We start from the raw sequence: 17,714 nt of genomic DNA on the forward strand, positions 1-17,714 counted from the left end.
ATGTATGCTTTGGTGTATTTAGATGAGTGTCTTCAGATTTACATTTGTTCACAATGCGGTTTATGAAGAAAATAAACATCTTCTGGTAAATGGCGGGTGGGTCAAGAGTCTTGCTCAAGGACACACTGACTGCAAAAGCCAGAGATCAAACTTGCAATCCTCCAGTTATGGGGCGGGCACCTAACCCCTCTGCCATATTTTTGGTTCTTTAACCTAGAGTTCACATTTTAATGAAACCGCACGCTCCAGTTTACTTTGATGGGTGGAAGAGTTGAGATCGTTGATGCTGATTAATACTTATGTTTGCAAAAATGACAAGATTCAATGATTCAAATTCAATGTCGATAAGGTGACCACCTTATCGTGGTGGAGGAGTTTGAGTGCCCTAATGATCCTAGGAGCTATGTTGTCTGGGGCACTTAGAGCCCCTGGTAGGGTCTCCCATGACAAATTGGTCTTAGGTGAAGGGTGAGACAAAGAACGGTTCGAAGGATCTTTCATGGCGGTTAAAACGAAGAGTCGGAGTACCCGGCCCGGAGGGTTACCGGGGTCCCACCCTGGAGCCAGGCCTGGGGTTGAGGCCCGTGAGCGAGCGCCTGGTGGCCGGGCTTTCGCCCATGGGGCCCGGCCGGGCCCAGCCCGAACCGGATACATGGGCTCGTCCAACTGTGGACCCACCACCCGCAGGAGGAACATGAAGGGTCCGGTGCAATGCGAATCGGGTGGCAGACCAAGGCGGGAGCCTTGGCGGTCCAATCCCCGGACAAGAAAACTAGTTTTTGGGACATGGAACGTCACCTCGCTGGCGGGGAAGGAGCCGGAGCTTGTGGCAGAGGTTGAGCGGTACCGGCTAGATATAGTCGGACTCACCTCGACACATTGCATTGGCTCTGGAACCCGAGGCCTGGAGAGGGGTTGGACACTCTACTTTGCTGGAGTTGCTCCGGGTGAGAGGCGGAGGGCTGGGGTTGGCTTTTTGTTAGCCCCGAGACTCTCTGCCTGTGTGTTGGGGTTTACCCCGGGGGACAAGAGGGTAGCTTCCTTGCGCCTTCGGGTCGGGGAATGGGTCCTGACTGTTGTTTGTGCTTATGGGCCAAATATCAGTTCAGAGTACCCACCCTTTTTGGAGTCCCTGGGACGAGTGCTAGATAGTGCTCCATCAGGGGACTCCATTGTCCTGCTGGGGGACTTCAATGCTCACGTGGGCAATGACAGCTTGACCTGGAGGGGTGTGATTGGGAGGAACGGCCCACCTAATCTGAACTCGAGCGGTGTTTTGTTATTGGACTTCTGTGCAAGCCGCAGTTTGGCCATAACGAACACCATGTTCGAACATAAGGATGCCCACCGGTACACTTGGTACCAGGGCAGCCTAGGTCACAGGTCGATGATAGATTTTGTAGTCGTATCATCTGACCTGCGGCCGTATGTTTTGGACACCCGAGTGAAGAGAGGGGCGGAGCTGTCAACTGATCACCACCTGGTGGTGAGTTGGATCAGATGGCAAGGGAACATGCCGCGTAGACCTGGCAGACCCAAACGCATAGTGAGGGTCTGCTGGGAACGCCTGGCAGAAGAACCTGTCAAGACGGTCTTCAACTCCCACCTCCGGCAGAGCTTTGACCACGTCCCGAGAGCAGTGGGGGACATTGAGTCCGAGTGGGCCTTGTTCCACTCTGCGATTGTCGAGGCGGCTGTTGCTGGCTGTGGTCATGGGGTGGCCGGTGCCAGTCGTGGTGGCGGCCCCCGTACCCGCTGGTGGACACCAGAGGTTCGGGGAGCCGTCAGGCTGAAGAGGGAGGCCTACGGGTCGTGGCTGGTCGGTGGGTCTCCGGAGGCAGCAGACAGGTACCGGATAGCCAAGCGGGGTGCAGCAGTGGCAGTTGCCGAGGCAAAATCTCGGGCGTGGGAGGAGTTTGGTGAGGCCATGGAGAAAGACTATCGATCGGCTCCAAAGAGGTTCTGGCAAACTGTCTGGCGCCTCAGGAGAGGAAGGCAGCAACTCGCTCACACTGTTTACAGTGGGGATGGGGAGCTGCTGACGTCAAATGAGGCTATAGTCGGACGGTGGAAGGAATACTTTGAGGAGCTCCTCAATGCCACCAATGCGCATTCCGAGGAGGAACCAGAGCTGGGAGGCCTGGGGATGGACTGTCCGATCTCGGGGGCAGAAGTTGCTGAGGTAGTCAAACAACTACACAGCGGCGGAGCCCCGGGGGCGGATGAGGTTCGTTCTGGGTATCTCAAGGCTATGGATGTTGTAGGGCTGTCATGGTTGACACGTCTCTACAACATTGCGTGGTCATCGGGGGCAGTTCCTAGGGAGTGGCAGACTGGGGTGGTGGTCCCCATCTTTAAGAAGAGTGACCTGAGGGTGTGTTCCAACTATAGGGGGATCACACTCCTCAGCCTCCCTGGAAAGGTCTACTCCAAGGTACTGGAGAGGAGGGTCCGATCGATAGTTGAATCTCAGATAGAGGAGGAGCAATGTGGTTTTCGTCCTGGCCGTGGAACTGTGGACCAGCTCTATACCCTTGCAAGGGTGATGGAGGGGGCATGGGAGTTTGCCCAACCAATCCACATGTGCTTTGTGGATTTGGAGAAGGCTTATGACCGTGTCCCCAGGGGCACCCTGTGGGGGACGCTCCAGGAGTATGGGGTGGGTGGCTTTCTGTTAAGGGCCATTCAGTCCCTTTACCAGAGGAGCGTGAGTTTGGTCCGCATAGCCGGTAGTAAGTCGGACCTGTTCCCAGTGAGGGTTGGACTCCGCCAGGGCTGCCCTTTGTCACCGGTTCTGTTCATCACTTTTATGGACAGAATTTCTAGACGCAGCCGTGGTGTGGAGTGTGTCGAGTTTGGTGGCAGGAGAATCTCGTCTCTGCTTTTTGCGGATGATGTGGTCCTCCTAGCTTCATCCAGCTCTGACCTTCAGCTCTTGCTGGGTAGGTTCGTGGCCGAATGTGAAGCGGCTGGGATGAGGATCAGCACCTCCAAATCTGAGACCATGGTTCTCGACCGGCAAAGGGTGGCTTGCCACCTCCGGGTCGGGGGAGAGGTCCTACCTCAAGTGGAGGAGTTTAAGTATCTCGGGGTCTTGTTCACGAGTGAGGGTAGGAGGGATCGGGAGATCGACAGGCGTGATTGGTTCGGCGTCTGCAGTGATGCGGACGCTGAGCCGATCTGTCGTGGGGAAGAGGGAGCTGAGCCAAAAAGCCAGGCTCTCGATTTACCGGTCGATCTACGTCCCAATCCTCACCTATGGTCATGAGCTTTGGGTAATGACCGAAAGAACGAGATCGCGGATACAAGCGGCCGAAATGAGTTTCCTCCGTAGGGTGGCCGGGCTCAGCCTTAGAGATAGGGTGAGGAGCTCGGACATTCGGGAGGGACTCGGAGTAGAACCGCTGCTCCTCCGGATCGAAAGGAGCCAGTTGAGGTGGTTTGGGCATCTGGTCAGGATGCCTCCTGGACGCCTCCCCGGGGAGGTGTTTCGGGCATGTCCTGCCGGCAGAAGGCCCCCGGGTCGACCCAGGACACGTTGGAGAGGTTACATCTCCAATCTGGTCCGGGAACGCCTTGGGGTCCTGTCGGAGGAGCTGGTGGACAAGGCCGGGGAGAGGACGGCCTGGAGCTCCCTAGTTGGGATGCTGCCCCCGTGACCCGGACCCGGATAAGCGGAGGAAGACGACGACGACGACGACGACGAAATTCAATGTCCATCCATCCATTGTCATTGAACCCACACATGCACAGGGAGAACGTGCAAAATCTATGCAGAAAGATTGCAGGCTGGGAAGCGAAACCAGTGTCACGTTTTGGAGGGATGTTGGAACCCAGAATGCAGAACCCAGGATGATACGAGGCAGGAGTTGATATAAAGAAAAAGTCCTTTTATTGCAGGAAGAACAAACATAAATCCAAAAGCAGGGGAGCCAAGATCCAAAAATCCAGGGAGTTCAAAAATACAAGAGGAATGAGCAGACTGACAGACTAAAGCACGCTGACAAAAAACAATGGACCGACACAACACAGAGACAAGACAGGGCTTATGTAGACTGGGAGGAGCAATTAGGGAAACAGGAAGCAGGTGTGTGGAGTGAGGCTGGAGGGAAGGCAGGTGACAACAATTATCTGGATGGGTAAGAGAACCAGTGGAGGGCAGATAAACCTAAAACTATATAAAACACAAAACTAAACCTAAAGACTAACACATAAACTAATACACACATACAATGAACTGGGGAACAAGAGGCTGGAGCTACAACTTAAGACACACAACAGAGATGCAGAAAAGGGACACATGAGGGCACTAAGAGAACACAAAAGGAGAACCTGGAGTGGGAACTGGAGGAGCTGGGGAACAAAGGGACACAGAACATGACAACCAGGACCTTCTTGCACCACTGTGCAGCTCAAATTCAATGTATTATACATTTATATATATATATATATATATATATATATATATATATATATATATATATATATATATAAATGTATTGTATACATCAGGATCAATATAAACCACCAAAACAAAACAAAACAACAACACAAAATGGCTAAGCTCTGAAATAAACTTTATTACCATTCAAACATTAATTTAAAACACACATAGACACCAACTAATTCAACCAAACTTTCTACTTATACAATGTCATGAACAAAACATTGACAGACAGTGCTGCCATAAAAGCTGCTATGGAAGCCCGGATGTCCAATAACAAGTGAAACTGGAAAAATGAGGATTTGGTGCAAAGGTCCATTTATTTTATCTTAGACTGAGAGACCATCTAAAGGCTCAGGAACCCTTTGCAGGTGTTTTAGATACATTTGCTGATTTGTGTTATATGTTCAGTCTAGATTGTTGAACCTGTTCACAATATTCCAATTGTCTGAGATTTTGAATGTGGGGTTATACAGTAATAAACCTCACACAAAAGGCATGATGTATTATTTTTTTCATATTAATCCATTTGCAAATGGAGTCCATCCTGACAAAAAGGAAAGGTGAGTCTTCGTTGTGTATTCACCCTCTGCTCTGACATCCAGACTTCCTTAACAGATTTTCTCAGTCCTTTAAACAAAATAAAACAGAAAAAACTGTCTGTTCATGCTAAACAATGCTGATATGCTGCAGTCTCCTAAAATGTGAACTCCAGTTATTTTAAGTTTTAAATAATCAAAAAAGGTCTCCTCTGAAATCTGTGCTGTGTAGACAAAACCAATAGATCATCAGATGCTCTTATTTTGGTGAGCCAGTCTGCAGCACAGTGTGTTTTTGTCATAAAATAAGTAAAAGCAGTCTGTTTTTCAACTCAGGGAGTAATTAAATGAAATATTCATAATTTAACGTTTGAGCCAACTAATTGTGGTTAGGATTTTGTTCCATAATCGAGCCGCTCCATCTTTAAAGAAGAGTTGATGCTTGGAAACACATCTCTATGGAAACACTGACTTACACTGCTCTACACATTGTGGTGGGATCCTCTTTCAAAGAAATAAACTTATTTTTTCACGTGTGTTTTATGCAGTGTGTTTTGCTCTTGTTCTGCCATCTCTATGTGAGCTGAATCTTTGAAAAACCTGGATGTGAGTTTAGTCTTCAGAAGAGGAGGAAGCGCCCATCAGTAACAAAATAAGAGCTTGCTTACAAAGCATCCATCCATCCATCCATCCATCCATCCATCCATCCATTTTCTATACCTGCTTATCCACACAGGGTCGCGGGGGGCTGGTGCCTGTCTCTAGCAGTCTCTGGGAAAACAGGCGGTGCACACCCTGGACAGGTTGCCAGTCCTTCACAGGGCAATGTTTACAAAGTAGAAAGTGAATAATAATTTTTAACAGTTGCTTTTTGCCAATTATATTGTTTTTGTGCTCATTTGAAGTGACAGACAAATCTGATTAATTACACAACCCTATAAATGGGGAACTGTGGCAGATGTCTTCAACTCTTCTGCATCATTTGCATAATGATGATAAAATATTAAGATAATTTCATTCTTTTTATATCAGTGAAAATATGTGGGCTGAGATCTATTTTTTTACAGTCCCTGAAGCTTTCACCTTTCTTAGAAGGATGCTTTATAGCTCCTCTTGAGTTGAGGATAAGCTTTTTAGGTTGGTGATCAGTGATGCTCCAGTTTCTTCAGCACATACAGGTGTGACCCCTGCACATCTGAACCGGCAGGTTTGCACGACTGAGCAAAGCTTCACTGGGGCTTGTGGTAGAAAAAAACAATTTTTTCAAGAAACTCAGTGAAAGAATTGATCAGAATAGGGTTTATTAATTAACCTTTGCAAAGGGGAGAACAAAAATTACAGAGTTCAGTCTGCCGTTCAACTTAACAGAAAAATACTCTTTATAGGAGCAAGAAGGCTAAAACAATCACACATCTTGCATGGTCGTTGTAAAAACTGAGCAATAAATGGTCCAAACTGCATATTTGTAACCTACTCAGTGAATAGAAACTGTTCAGTGAATTAAATCTGCCATTACAGGCTCTCAGAGGCAAAGCGAGTATGGGTTTTGTTTAGCAGAAAGGCACCTGCTGGGTGATTTCCTCTTGTTGTTAATGCTCCAGCCAATTGGTTAGCTCTGACCAAGACGCTCTAAGACCAGAGATTAGACTGCAGTGCTGAGGCGTCACTCTGGTTTAACACCGCAGGCAGAGGGACAGAGGGGAGGGCAATGGCTGAGGAAGAGTAGACATGCTCACCCATACAGCTACAGGATAGAAAAGGAAACCTCTTTGGGAAATGTGACAACGTAATATCAGTGTCTTTCGGCATCTTCAAACACCTGCCACAGGACTCCCACACACATCTTCCTTCCCGCCTATCTTCTTTCTTCTCCTCCACACCTACACCTTTCTTCTCTCTCATTACCCTCCCTGTCTTTACTGCTCAGCTATGTTGTCAAACGAGCACAGATACAATTATCGCAACACTGATGCAGATGTGATATCAAGCATGTGGTGCTTTAAATCTGCTCAGGAAATGCACCAGAAAGCTCTCCTGGATGTTTTGGTGGCATTTAAGACAGTTCTCAGACCAAGAGTAAAATGGGTTTGATGGACAAGCTGGAAAAGATGATCACTGGGACAGCAAACGTTCCTGTGACTTTACAAAAGGAGAAACATTCCTAATCATATTTCTTTGGAAATAAAGCTAAACACATACACCGTGAACTGATCCATCCATCCATCCATCCATCCATCCATCCCTCCATCCATCCATCCCTCCATCCATCCATCCATTATCATTAGCTTAGCCAGAGTTGGGTCACAGGGGCAGCAGCCTTAGCAGAGAGGCCAAGACATCCCTTTCCCCAGCCATTTGGGCCAGTTCCTCTGGGGGAATCCCAAGGCATTCCCTGGTCAGTTGAGATACATCTTCCATCCAGTGTGTCCTGGGTCTTTCATTGGGTCTCTTCCTGGTTGGAAGAGCCTGGAAAACCTCATCCAGGAGGCATCCTCACCAGATGCCCAGGCCACCTTAACTGGCTCCTCTCAATGTGGAGGAGCAGCGGGTCTACTCTGAGCCCCTCCCGGATGACCGAGCTTCTCACCCGATATCTAAGGGAGACCCCAGACACCCTGCAGAAAAAACTCATTTCGGCCACTTGTATCTACAAACTGATATCACCGCCATTAATAAAACAAACTAAAATAATGCAACACGGGTTATATTTTGAAAAATACCAGATGCACCTTGATGAAACATCTCTCATTTTCTGTCCAACTCATGTAATTTCCCTAACTTCATAACAATCCATTAACAGCGTCCAGATAAACTTAACTCCATACCAAGAGATTCAGCGGTGTAGCCTAACAGGAAGTTACAAACATTGAAGTTCTCCCCTCATCTGCTAGGTGCTGGCTCCAAAATAGAGAAAATCCTCATTGCCTCCCATCTTAAAAAAAGTAAACTCCACAGAAGAAATAAACATGTTTACAGCCTGGTACAGGCTTCAGCCTTGGCCTCACATTAACAGATGTTTAACCATTTCGACTCTGAATTTTAGTTGTGGCCTCTGTGTGAACTATCAAGACAAAGAGGGCAAGCAGTCATTGCACTAACAGATCATCCAAGAAATCTCTGCTTCAGTGTTATGAATAAGTAAAACTACTACTACTACTACTACTACTACTTTATTTCATTGGTTGATTGGGGGGAATGCTGTGCATTTAAAGTAACACTGCTTGGTCAAAGATGGGTTGAGATATACACTGGATGTGTATGGAAAGTATTCAGACCCCCGTCAATGTTTCACTCTTTGTTATATTTGCAAAAATCTATTAAATTCATTTTTTCCTCATTAATTTACACACAGCACCCCATATTGACATAAAAACACACATTTTTTTTAATTTCTGAAAATAAAAAAGGTAATTCTGACACTTTGCTCAGTATCTTTTGAGCTAATACAGCCATGAGTAAAGATGCAACAAGTGTCTTACACCTGGACTGGGGATCCTCTGACACTCCACCTTGCAGATCCTCTCCAGTTCTTTCAGGTTGGAAGGTGAACGTTGGTGGACAGCCATTTTTAGGTCCCTCCAGAGATGATCAGTTGGGGTTTAAGTCAGGGATCTGGCTGGATTCAAGAACAGTCACTGAGTTTCTGTGAAGCTACTCCTTTGTTGTTTTAGCTAGAGTCATTGTTATGTTGGAAGGTAAACCTTTGCCCCAGTCTGAGGTCCTGAGCACTCTGGAGAAGGTTCTTGTCCAGGATATCCCTGTACTTGGCCACATTCATTGTTTCCTTGATTGCAATCAGTCGTCCTGTCCCTGCAGCTGAAAAACACCCCCATAGCATGAGGCTGCCACTGTCATGCTTCACTGTGGGGACTGCATTGGACAAGTGATGAATAGTGGCTGTTTTTCTCCACACATACCACTCAGAATGAAGGTAAAATGTTCTATCTTGGTCTCAACAGACCAGAGAATCTTATTTCTCATCATCTCAGGCTCCTTAACGGTACTTTCATGTGTCTTCCACTGAGCAGAGGTGGCCGACGGGCCACTCTGGCATAAAGCCCTGACTAGTGGAGGACTGCAGTGATGGTTGACCTTCTACAACTTTCTCCCATCTCCTGACTGCATCAGCCACAGTGATCTTTGGGTTCTTCTTTACCTCTCTCACCAAGGCTCTTCTCCTACTGTAGCTCAGTTTGGCTAGACTGCCTGTTCTAGGAAGGTTCTGGTCACCCCAACCGTCTTCCATTTAAGGATTATGGAGGCCACTATGCTCTTAGGAACCTTAAGTGCAGCAGATAATTTTTTGTAACTTTGGCCAGATCTGTGCCTTGCCACAATTCTGTCATTTGTATTATCTCTTGAGTTTATTATCAAATTTCCTCCTGCTGTGAAGTTCTGGGAGGTTGTCTAAAGACCTTCTGAATATTGTGTCCAATGGTTGTCACGTTGTGGTGATGTTTAGGACCCAAATATGCAGATTACCCAGGATGACTCGAGGAGTTGGTAAAAGTAAAAATCCTTTTATTTAGGAAGAACAAAAATAAATCCAAATGGCAGCGAACCAAGAATCCAAAGTCCTGGAGCACAGGACACCGAAAGCTCACTTAGAGCACCAAAGTCTGGGAACAAAAGTCCTGGGACACAGGACACCGAAAGCTCACTTAGAGCACCACAGTCTGGGAACCAAAGTCCTGGGACACAGTGCACCGAAAGCTCACTTAGAGCACCAAAGTCTGGGAACAAAAGTCCTGGGACACAGGACACCGAAAGCTCACTTAGAGCACCAAAAACCTGAAGACACAAAGCTCTCATAGAGCACGAACAACGCTGACAACAATACAATGGACCAACGCAACACAGAGACAAGACAGGGCTTATATAGACTGGGAAGATGAGAGGGAGATGAATTGCAGGTGTGTGGGGAGAGGACAGGTGAACACAAATACTAACTCAGGGAGGAGGAAGAAAACACTGGTGGGGAAAAACACACAAAATAATGAAAGGCTGTAACAAAGGAAAATGACCTAAGAGAAAAACAAAAGACCAGAAGGCATGAACCATAACTAATATTCTAAGGGGAAGCTGGCACTAAAGGAAAACACTACAGAAAGAAACTACAGGGGCGTGGCTAAGAGGGGCCAAGAGAGCACAGGACCTGGGAGAGGAAAGTCTGAGGAGGGAAACCTAGAGGGCAAATGGGGAACACCAGGAGACACATGAGGAAGACGCAGACACGACACATGAGGGCGCTAGAAGACACAAAAGGAGCACCTAGAGACAAATGAGGACAAAAGGAGACACATGAGGTAAGACGGAGACACAGACCATGACAACGGTAGACAGAGGAACATCACACTGCTTGGAGATGGTCTTCTAGCTTTCAGCTGCTTGGAGATGATCTTCTAACCTTCAACTGTTTAGAGATGATCTTCTAATCTTCAGCTGCTTGTATATGGTCTTCTAGCCTTCAGCTGCTTGTAGATGGTCTTCTAATCTTTAGCTGCTTGGAGATGATTGTCAGCTGCTTGGAGATGGTCTTCTAGCCTTCAGCTGCTTGGAGATGATTGTCAGCTGCTTGGAGATGGTCTTCTAGCCTTCAGCTGCTTGTAGATGGTCTTCTAATCTTTAGCTGCTTGGAGATGATTGTCAGCTGCTTGGAGATGGTCTTCTAGCCTTCAGCTGCTTGGAGATGATTGTCAGCTGCTTGGAGATGGTCTTCTAGCCTTCAGCTGCTTGTAGATGGTCTTCTAATCTTTAGCTGCTTGGAGATGATCGTCAGCTGCTTGGAGATGGTCTTCTAGCCTTCAGCTGCTTGTAGATGGTCTTCTAATCTTTAGCTGCTTGGAGATGATTGTCAGCTGCTTGGAGATGGTCTTCTAGCCTTCAGCTGCTTGTAGATGGTCTTCTAATCTTTAGCTGCTTGGAGATGATCGTCAGCTGCTTGGAGATGGTCTTCTAGCCTTCAGCTGCTTGTAGATGGTCTTCTAATCTTTAGCTGCTTGGAGATGATCGTCAGCTGCTTGGAGATGGTCTTCTAGCCTTCAGCTGCTTGTAGATGGTCTTCTAATCTTTAGCTGCTTGGAGATGATCGTCAGCTGCTTGGGGATGGTCGTCTAGCCTTCAGCTGCTTGTAGATGGTCTTCTAATCTTTAGCTGCTTGGAGATGATTGTCAGCTGCTTGGAGATGGTCTTCTAGCCTCCAGCTGCTTGTAGATGGTCTTCTAATCTTTAGCTGCTTGGAGATGATCGTCAGCTGCTTGGGGATGGTCGTCTAGCCTTCAGCTGCTTGTAGATGGTCTTCTAATCTTTAGCTGCTTGGAGATGGTCTTCTAATCTTTAGCTGCTTGGAGATGATCGTCAGCTGCTTGGAGATGGTCTTCTAGCCTTCAGCTGCTTGTAGATGGTCTTCTAATCTTTAGCTGCTTGGAGATGATCGTCAGCTGCTTGGGGATGGTCGTCTAGCCTTCAGCTGCTTGTAGATGGTCTTCTAATCTTTAGCTGCTTGGAGATGATCGTCAGCTGCTTGGAGATGGTCTTCTAGCCTTCAGCTGCTTGTAGATGGTCTTCTAATCTTTAGCTGCTTGGAGATAATCGTCAGCTGCTTGGAGATGATCTTTTTATCTTCAACTGTTTAGAGATGATCTTTTAATCTTTAGCTGCTTGGAGATGATCTTCTAGCCTTCAGCTGCTTGGAGATGGTCTTCTAACCTTCCGCTGCTTGTAGATGGTCTTCTAATCTTTAGCTGCTTGTAGATGGTCTTCTAATCTTTAGCTGCTTGGAGATAATCATCAGCTGCTTGGAGATGGTCTTCTAGCCTTCAGCTGCTGGTCTTCTAGTCCTGGGATATTCAATTCCAGGCTTAGAGGGCCAGTATCCAGCACATTTTAGTTTTAACCCTGCTTCAACACCACTAAACCGTGACGTATATCAGCCTTCCAGTACTGGAATTGAATACCCCTGTTCTAGCCTTCAGCTGCTTGGGGATGGTCTTCTTGCCATTACTGTCAACACGCTGGTAGATAATATTCTTTTTAATCTCTAGAGACAACTGTACCCTTACCTCTGGTCCATGTTCAGTGGTACACACCCTGATACCAAACAGCACGTGGCTACTTTTTCAGCCGTTAACAGACATAGTGACTGATTACAGGATTGAAGACACTTCAACATTTCATCAAGTCCCTTTGGCAGTGCCAGACTGGCCATCGGCACATTTCCTGGTGGCTTGGCTGTCAAACTGGCTCACTCAGCGATTGTCGAATGCCTGGTCCATCATGCGGCACCAAGTCTCACACTCCCTGATGGGCCTTCCTCCTCCCTCCCAACTGCTCAAATGTAAATGACCCCGAGATTCTCTGTTGAAGAATCGAGCTGCTAACACACACACACACACACACACACACACACACACACACACACACACACACACACACACACACACACACACACACACACACACACACACACACACACACACACACACACACACACTTAATGGTCACATCCTTCCAAATCTAGGAATCATTAGGATCACTGTTGTCAAGGTCAGTTTCATCACTTGGTAACATTTTACAGTAGGGGTCTCCTTATCAATGTTACTTTATTATTGAAATATCAATAGCACTAATAAGCATTAATAAACTTAAATAAATAAATAAATAACAACAGCTTAACTTTATGCTTAACATGATGTAATCATTACTAAACAGAACACCCCCCCCCCTTCAATATTATGAAAAGTATTTCAGTATTTTTTCTAGAATTTATGAATTATTCAAAGGTATTCTGTTGAACCACACATCAAAAACAATGTTGAACTTCTTCAGTCATCCACACACTCACTTGCTCATGCACCTATTTTCTTAACCACATTTCCTCACAGGCAGCTGATTGTTAGCTCCAGAATAGCAGCTTGAGGTTACTAGTTACCAGCACAGGGACACAGAGATAAACAACCAGTCTCACACTATCCCATATGCGCATAGAGAAAACATGCCAACTCCACGCAGAAGAGCCACAGCCAGGATCGGAACCAACAACCTTCTCATTGCAGCCTCTAGTTTATTTTGTAGTAATACTCTCTCAGGCTCAAGTTGTTCCAGTGAAATGCTAAATTAGACATTCATGTGTCCAGATTTAATTCTGCCTTTTCATCATAAACATTATGTCAACCCCTCTTTGTTAGACGGGCCCTAGATGCTGCTTTACAGCTACGAGTGGAGCATTTATTCATCTAGGTTTATGTGTAGCTTCAAATGGCCGAAGCTTGACAAGAAGGAGGAGCTGAACAGTCACATGTCTATCAGATGAAACGTTTTTGTTTTATGTTTATTTATGGAATCATTTTTCAAAGCCAAACAGGCCACTGATCAGGAGTGACTGAAGTTGACACTATAAAGACAATTTAGTTTTTGCCATTGAAAAACACTAGTGTTTTAAACATAGAGTCATTTGGGGTTAGATATTCATGAGCAAATGAAGGTAATTAGGGCACTTAGGGTTTGAGAAAAGTCTGTCTTCAATAAAGCGTTATTGCACCATTGTTTCTTTAAATGGGACTGCTCAGTTTTTATTTTCAGATCTGGTTAATTCATGAGAACTAACAATTATTAGATCAGAACAGGAAGGATATTTTTGGAGATCTATATTAGTCTCTTTTGTTCTTTCTATTTCTTGTAAAAATGTTTAATCCTGTCGAGAGTCACAAGGGGGTTGGTATCAGTGGTTGAGAAGCAACCAGGTTTCCAGTCTATCACAGAACCAACACACTCTGATACAGCTTACTTTAGTTTAAAGTAGCTGTAATAAGGACATAATGCAAAACCCACCTTGTTTTTTATAGACACAGAGACATCTCAGAACAAAGGTTGAGGCCTTTGTAGCAATGAGGGGGATCCTTTTCTGTTGTCTTGTAGCAGGAACTCATCCCTAAGGCAAGCTTGAGTGTATATATATATATTAGTGATGGGCAATAAATAGAAAGTTTCTGCTGAGTGTGTGTGTGCGTGCGTGTGTGTGTGCGCGTGCGCGTGCGTGCACACACACACGCACAGGTTTGTTTTTCTACCCATATTAGGGCCTTGTAATGACTCATGCATTTTAGTGATGCATGTATGCCTAACCCAATGTACTCCAAACCTGACTGTAACAGAAACTGAATTCACACGTTACCTCTAAAGCCCCCAAAGTCTAAAAAGGAGTCTGCCGCATTAGGACCAGGCTTAGTTCCGTATAAGGCCCATTGTCTCCAGAAGGTTAGTGAATATGCAAGAAAACAAGTACACACACACACACACACACACGTGCACGAGTGCTCGCGCGCGCACGCGCACACACACACACACATACAGAAACACACACACAAGAACACATTTCCACTGTAGACAGATGGCATGATTTTACAGAGATTAGCCTTGCTTGTTTGGTGTAGCTCTGTGTTTTTATTGTTTATTTAAAAGACATCAAGTGCCAAATGTGAAACTGTCTGGCAAGCAGCAAAGAGAGGAGACGAAGAAGGAGAAATGTTTCTGTGTGCTGATTCGGCTTTCACACTTGTCTCCTTCAGTGTTTCAGGTTTGTCTGCCTGCTGGCGCGTTCGGCTTGGCTCTGACTCATTGCATCTCCCCAGAATGTTTGTTTGTGTTTGTTGTTTTCAGAGCAGTTCAAATATGGGAAATATGTATTTACACATGTGCAGTAACAGCTACGTCACAAACAGATCCACGGTGGAATCTTACAAATAAACACAACTTGACTTGTTTCCTGGTTTGGTTATAGGGATTAAAAAGTTGTTGAGTTTATTGTCTTCAGCTTTCTGTTCCACAGTTAACTACAGTTTCTCTGACTATAAAGAAACATGGACATCAGTGCTTGTGAGCAGGTGGGCTGTTGATGCCTGTGCAGCCGCGACACACAAAGCTGGGTAATCCCTGAAACAAGCTAAAGCAGAAGCACATGCCGCAGGCATGATGTCTGCTCACTTCACTGATCCTGCATTAGATGGGAATTCACACCGTCTTTCTCTTTTCTAACCAATGCAGTCATTCTGCCTTCTGAGCTGTGAATATTTTTACTTCTGCGTCCACAGCTTTGGTAACTTTTTTAATGTTTTATAAAGGTCAGATAGTTTTGTAATTAAGCACCTCTCTGTGCCTACAGATCCCAGTGAGACAGTGGCACTTCCCTGCGTGCATGAGTGTGTGTGTGTGAGTGTGTGTGTGTGTGTGGGTGTGGGTGTGTGAGAGAGAGAGAGAGAGCAAGTGAGCGTTAGCGCTCCCACATGGCCTCCATGCAGGACGGGCTGAACTTCACGGCTCCTCCCTACGGCAAGGTCCTGCTGCTGGGCGCTATCGCTGCTGCCTCGGCCTTTGTTGTTACCATCCTCATCGTGGTGCTCTGCGTGGGCTGCCAGAGGTGAGAGCAACACCATATACACATTTAGGGACACACACACACACACACACACACACACACACACACACACACACACACACACACACACACACACACACACCCTAACCCTAACCAAATATTTGGTCCAGGGATTTTTCACAAATGTCTCTTAGATTATCTGCTTTTTTTGAAATGTAAGTAAATAAATAAATAAAAAGAGCACATGCTAATTAGCTCAGGCATTTAGGAATACTACGGGACACCATGCACGTTCCCAGTTTTACAGGTTATGAATCAAAATTTATAAAGAACTTTTATTTGTTCAGTCAGAGCTAATATGGATTCATCACTCTTAGCCTGCTGTTGCCCTGAGGTGTTTTTGATCAGTTTCCCTCATCGGTTCTTGTTGTTGGGATGAGTCTGCTAACTCATTTCATACAACTAAGAAAACACAAGGTTCTTTGTTTCACATATGTCTTTTGACAGCCAGTGAAATGTTCTTTAAAACCCCGTCTAAAAAATACACATGCTATTGTCACTTTCTGCAGGTCAAAACAGACTAGGATCAATACTGGGTGGTCCAGGCTTTGTCCTGCAGACCGTAGCAATTTGTTACACATTTGTTTAATTAAACAGTCCTGAAAACAGCTGGAAACCACTGGTGCTGCTGGCATGACTGTTTGTTCAATAATTACAGATTATGAGAACATCTTTGCACATTTACTATAAATTCTTAAATTTTTTGTGATAATATCCTTAACCGTGACCCATTTATTTCTCAACAATCATGACACAACACGCCTATGCTGTTTCATATGTGCAAATAAACTTGCAGGCTTCATGTTGGTGGCTTGGGTCAGATGCAGGGGCATTGGTTGTGCATCCTGTTTGACACAATTGTGTGTGTTTATCACAGGAAGGCAAAGACACAAAATGTCCCCAGCGAAGGTGGAAAGCATCGTCTCATGGACATGGTAAACATCAGCCTTCCTCTTGTGCTTGTGTTGTAGTAAATGAAGAAACTCCATTCTCCAGGGAGCTAAATCACGCAGAGTACATTGCTTCAGTCTTAATTAGAATTTAACTGGCCCTATGTGTGTGTGTGTGTGTGTGTGTGTGTGTGTGTGTGTGTGTGTGTGTGTGTGTGTGTGTGTGTGTGTGTGTGTGTGTGTGTGTGTGTTATCAGGGTATTCTCAGGCAGTCAAAGCTGCGCTCCATCAGTAAATCAGACACTGAGATGAACAAGATGAACTGCAATGGCAAAAGTGAGTGTATCTCCTCCTCATTATTATTCCTGATGTGTAAAAACCAGCTGATTGTTGTCTAAAGCAGGGGTAGACAATCCTGGTCCTCGAGGGCCGCAATCCAGCAGATTTTAGTTGTTTCCCTGCTCCAACACACCTGATTCCTGGTCTGAATGAATCACCTGTTCAGCAGCATATCAGGTTCTGCAGCAGCTTGTTAACCACCAGTAGTTTCAAACCAGGTGTGCGTAAGCAGAGAAACAACTAAAACCTGCTCAACAGCGACCCTCGAGGACCCCCTGGTCTAAAGGAACCCAACAGGACCTGGAACGGTGTTTGTCTTTTGCTTTTTTACCCTATTCTGCAGCACTAAACATGCTTTATAATATAAATTCTGGGATGCTTTTAAAATATTATCAATTTGCCCTAATTTAAAAACACAAAATGATTTCAAGTTTGACATTTTTTATTATTACGTTTCTAATCCGGCCCGATTCACTTCAAATCTTCCGTGTGTCACGCTGCGAGCGCAGGAGGATTGGACCCAAGACACAGAACACCACAGTACTCAAGGCTGGAGAGGTCGTTAAAATTAAAAAAATATATATCAACTCAAAAACAAAGACTGTAGGACTCGAGGTCAAAAAACCTAACGTTCCAAGTCGAAGACAAAAGCTCACTCATGAGCCAGATCCTATAGTTTACTAGAGAGGGGAAAGGGAAACAACAACGCTGACAAAGACAATGAACCGACAAACACTGGAGAATGACAGGGTTATATACACAGGGCTGGGGTGATAGGAGACGAGGAGCAGGTGCGTGGGGAACTGGGTACAGGTGAAACTAATAACAGAGAGGAGGAGCAGAGCGGAGCAGGGGAGGAAACCAGACCTAACTGGGGAAGGGAACACACACACTTATGGGCCATTCCCATCTGTACCGGGTCGGCCCGGGCCGGGTAGTCCCAGTCAGCCCCAGCCTGGCCCGGTTGATTCCACACATCCTTGCCTTAAGCCCATGTGGGCTGATTCTACCCACCAATCAGAGGCTTGCTCTAATGGAAGGTGTGAATTTGCTGTCAGCAGTGGGTGTGT

General features: G+C 45.8%; 1 protein-coding gene across 3 annotated transcripts in view; it reads left to right on the plus strand.

Moving 5' to 3' along the window:
* Positions 1-17,714, plus strand: part of si:dkey-70p6.1 (uncharacterized) — a 30,259-nt gene that overhangs the window by 2,530 nt on the left and 10,015 nt on the right. For all 3 annotated transcript variants that reach the window (XM_015968480.3, XM_015968478.3, XM_070545013.1), the window contains exons 2-4: positions 15,143-15,397; positions 16,293-16,350; positions 16,563-16,641. In XM_015968480.3, the coding sequence (XP_015823966.1) occupies positions 15,264-15,397; positions 16,293-16,350; positions 16,563-16,641 (271 nt within the window). In that variant the 5' untranslated portion in view covers positions 15,143-15,263. The remainder of the gene's footprint in view (positions 1-15,142; positions 15,398-16,292; positions 16,351-16,562; positions 16,642-17,714) is intronic.

The sequence above is a fragment of the Nothobranchius furzeri genome, chromosome 15, assembly GCF_043380555.1.
Source record: "Nothobranchius furzeri strain GRZ-AD chromosome 15, NfurGRZ-RIMD1, whole genome shotgun sequence".
Lineage (NCBI taxonomy): Eukaryota > Metazoa > Chordata > Actinopteri > Cyprinodontiformes > Nothobranchiidae > Nothobranchius > Nothobranchius furzeri.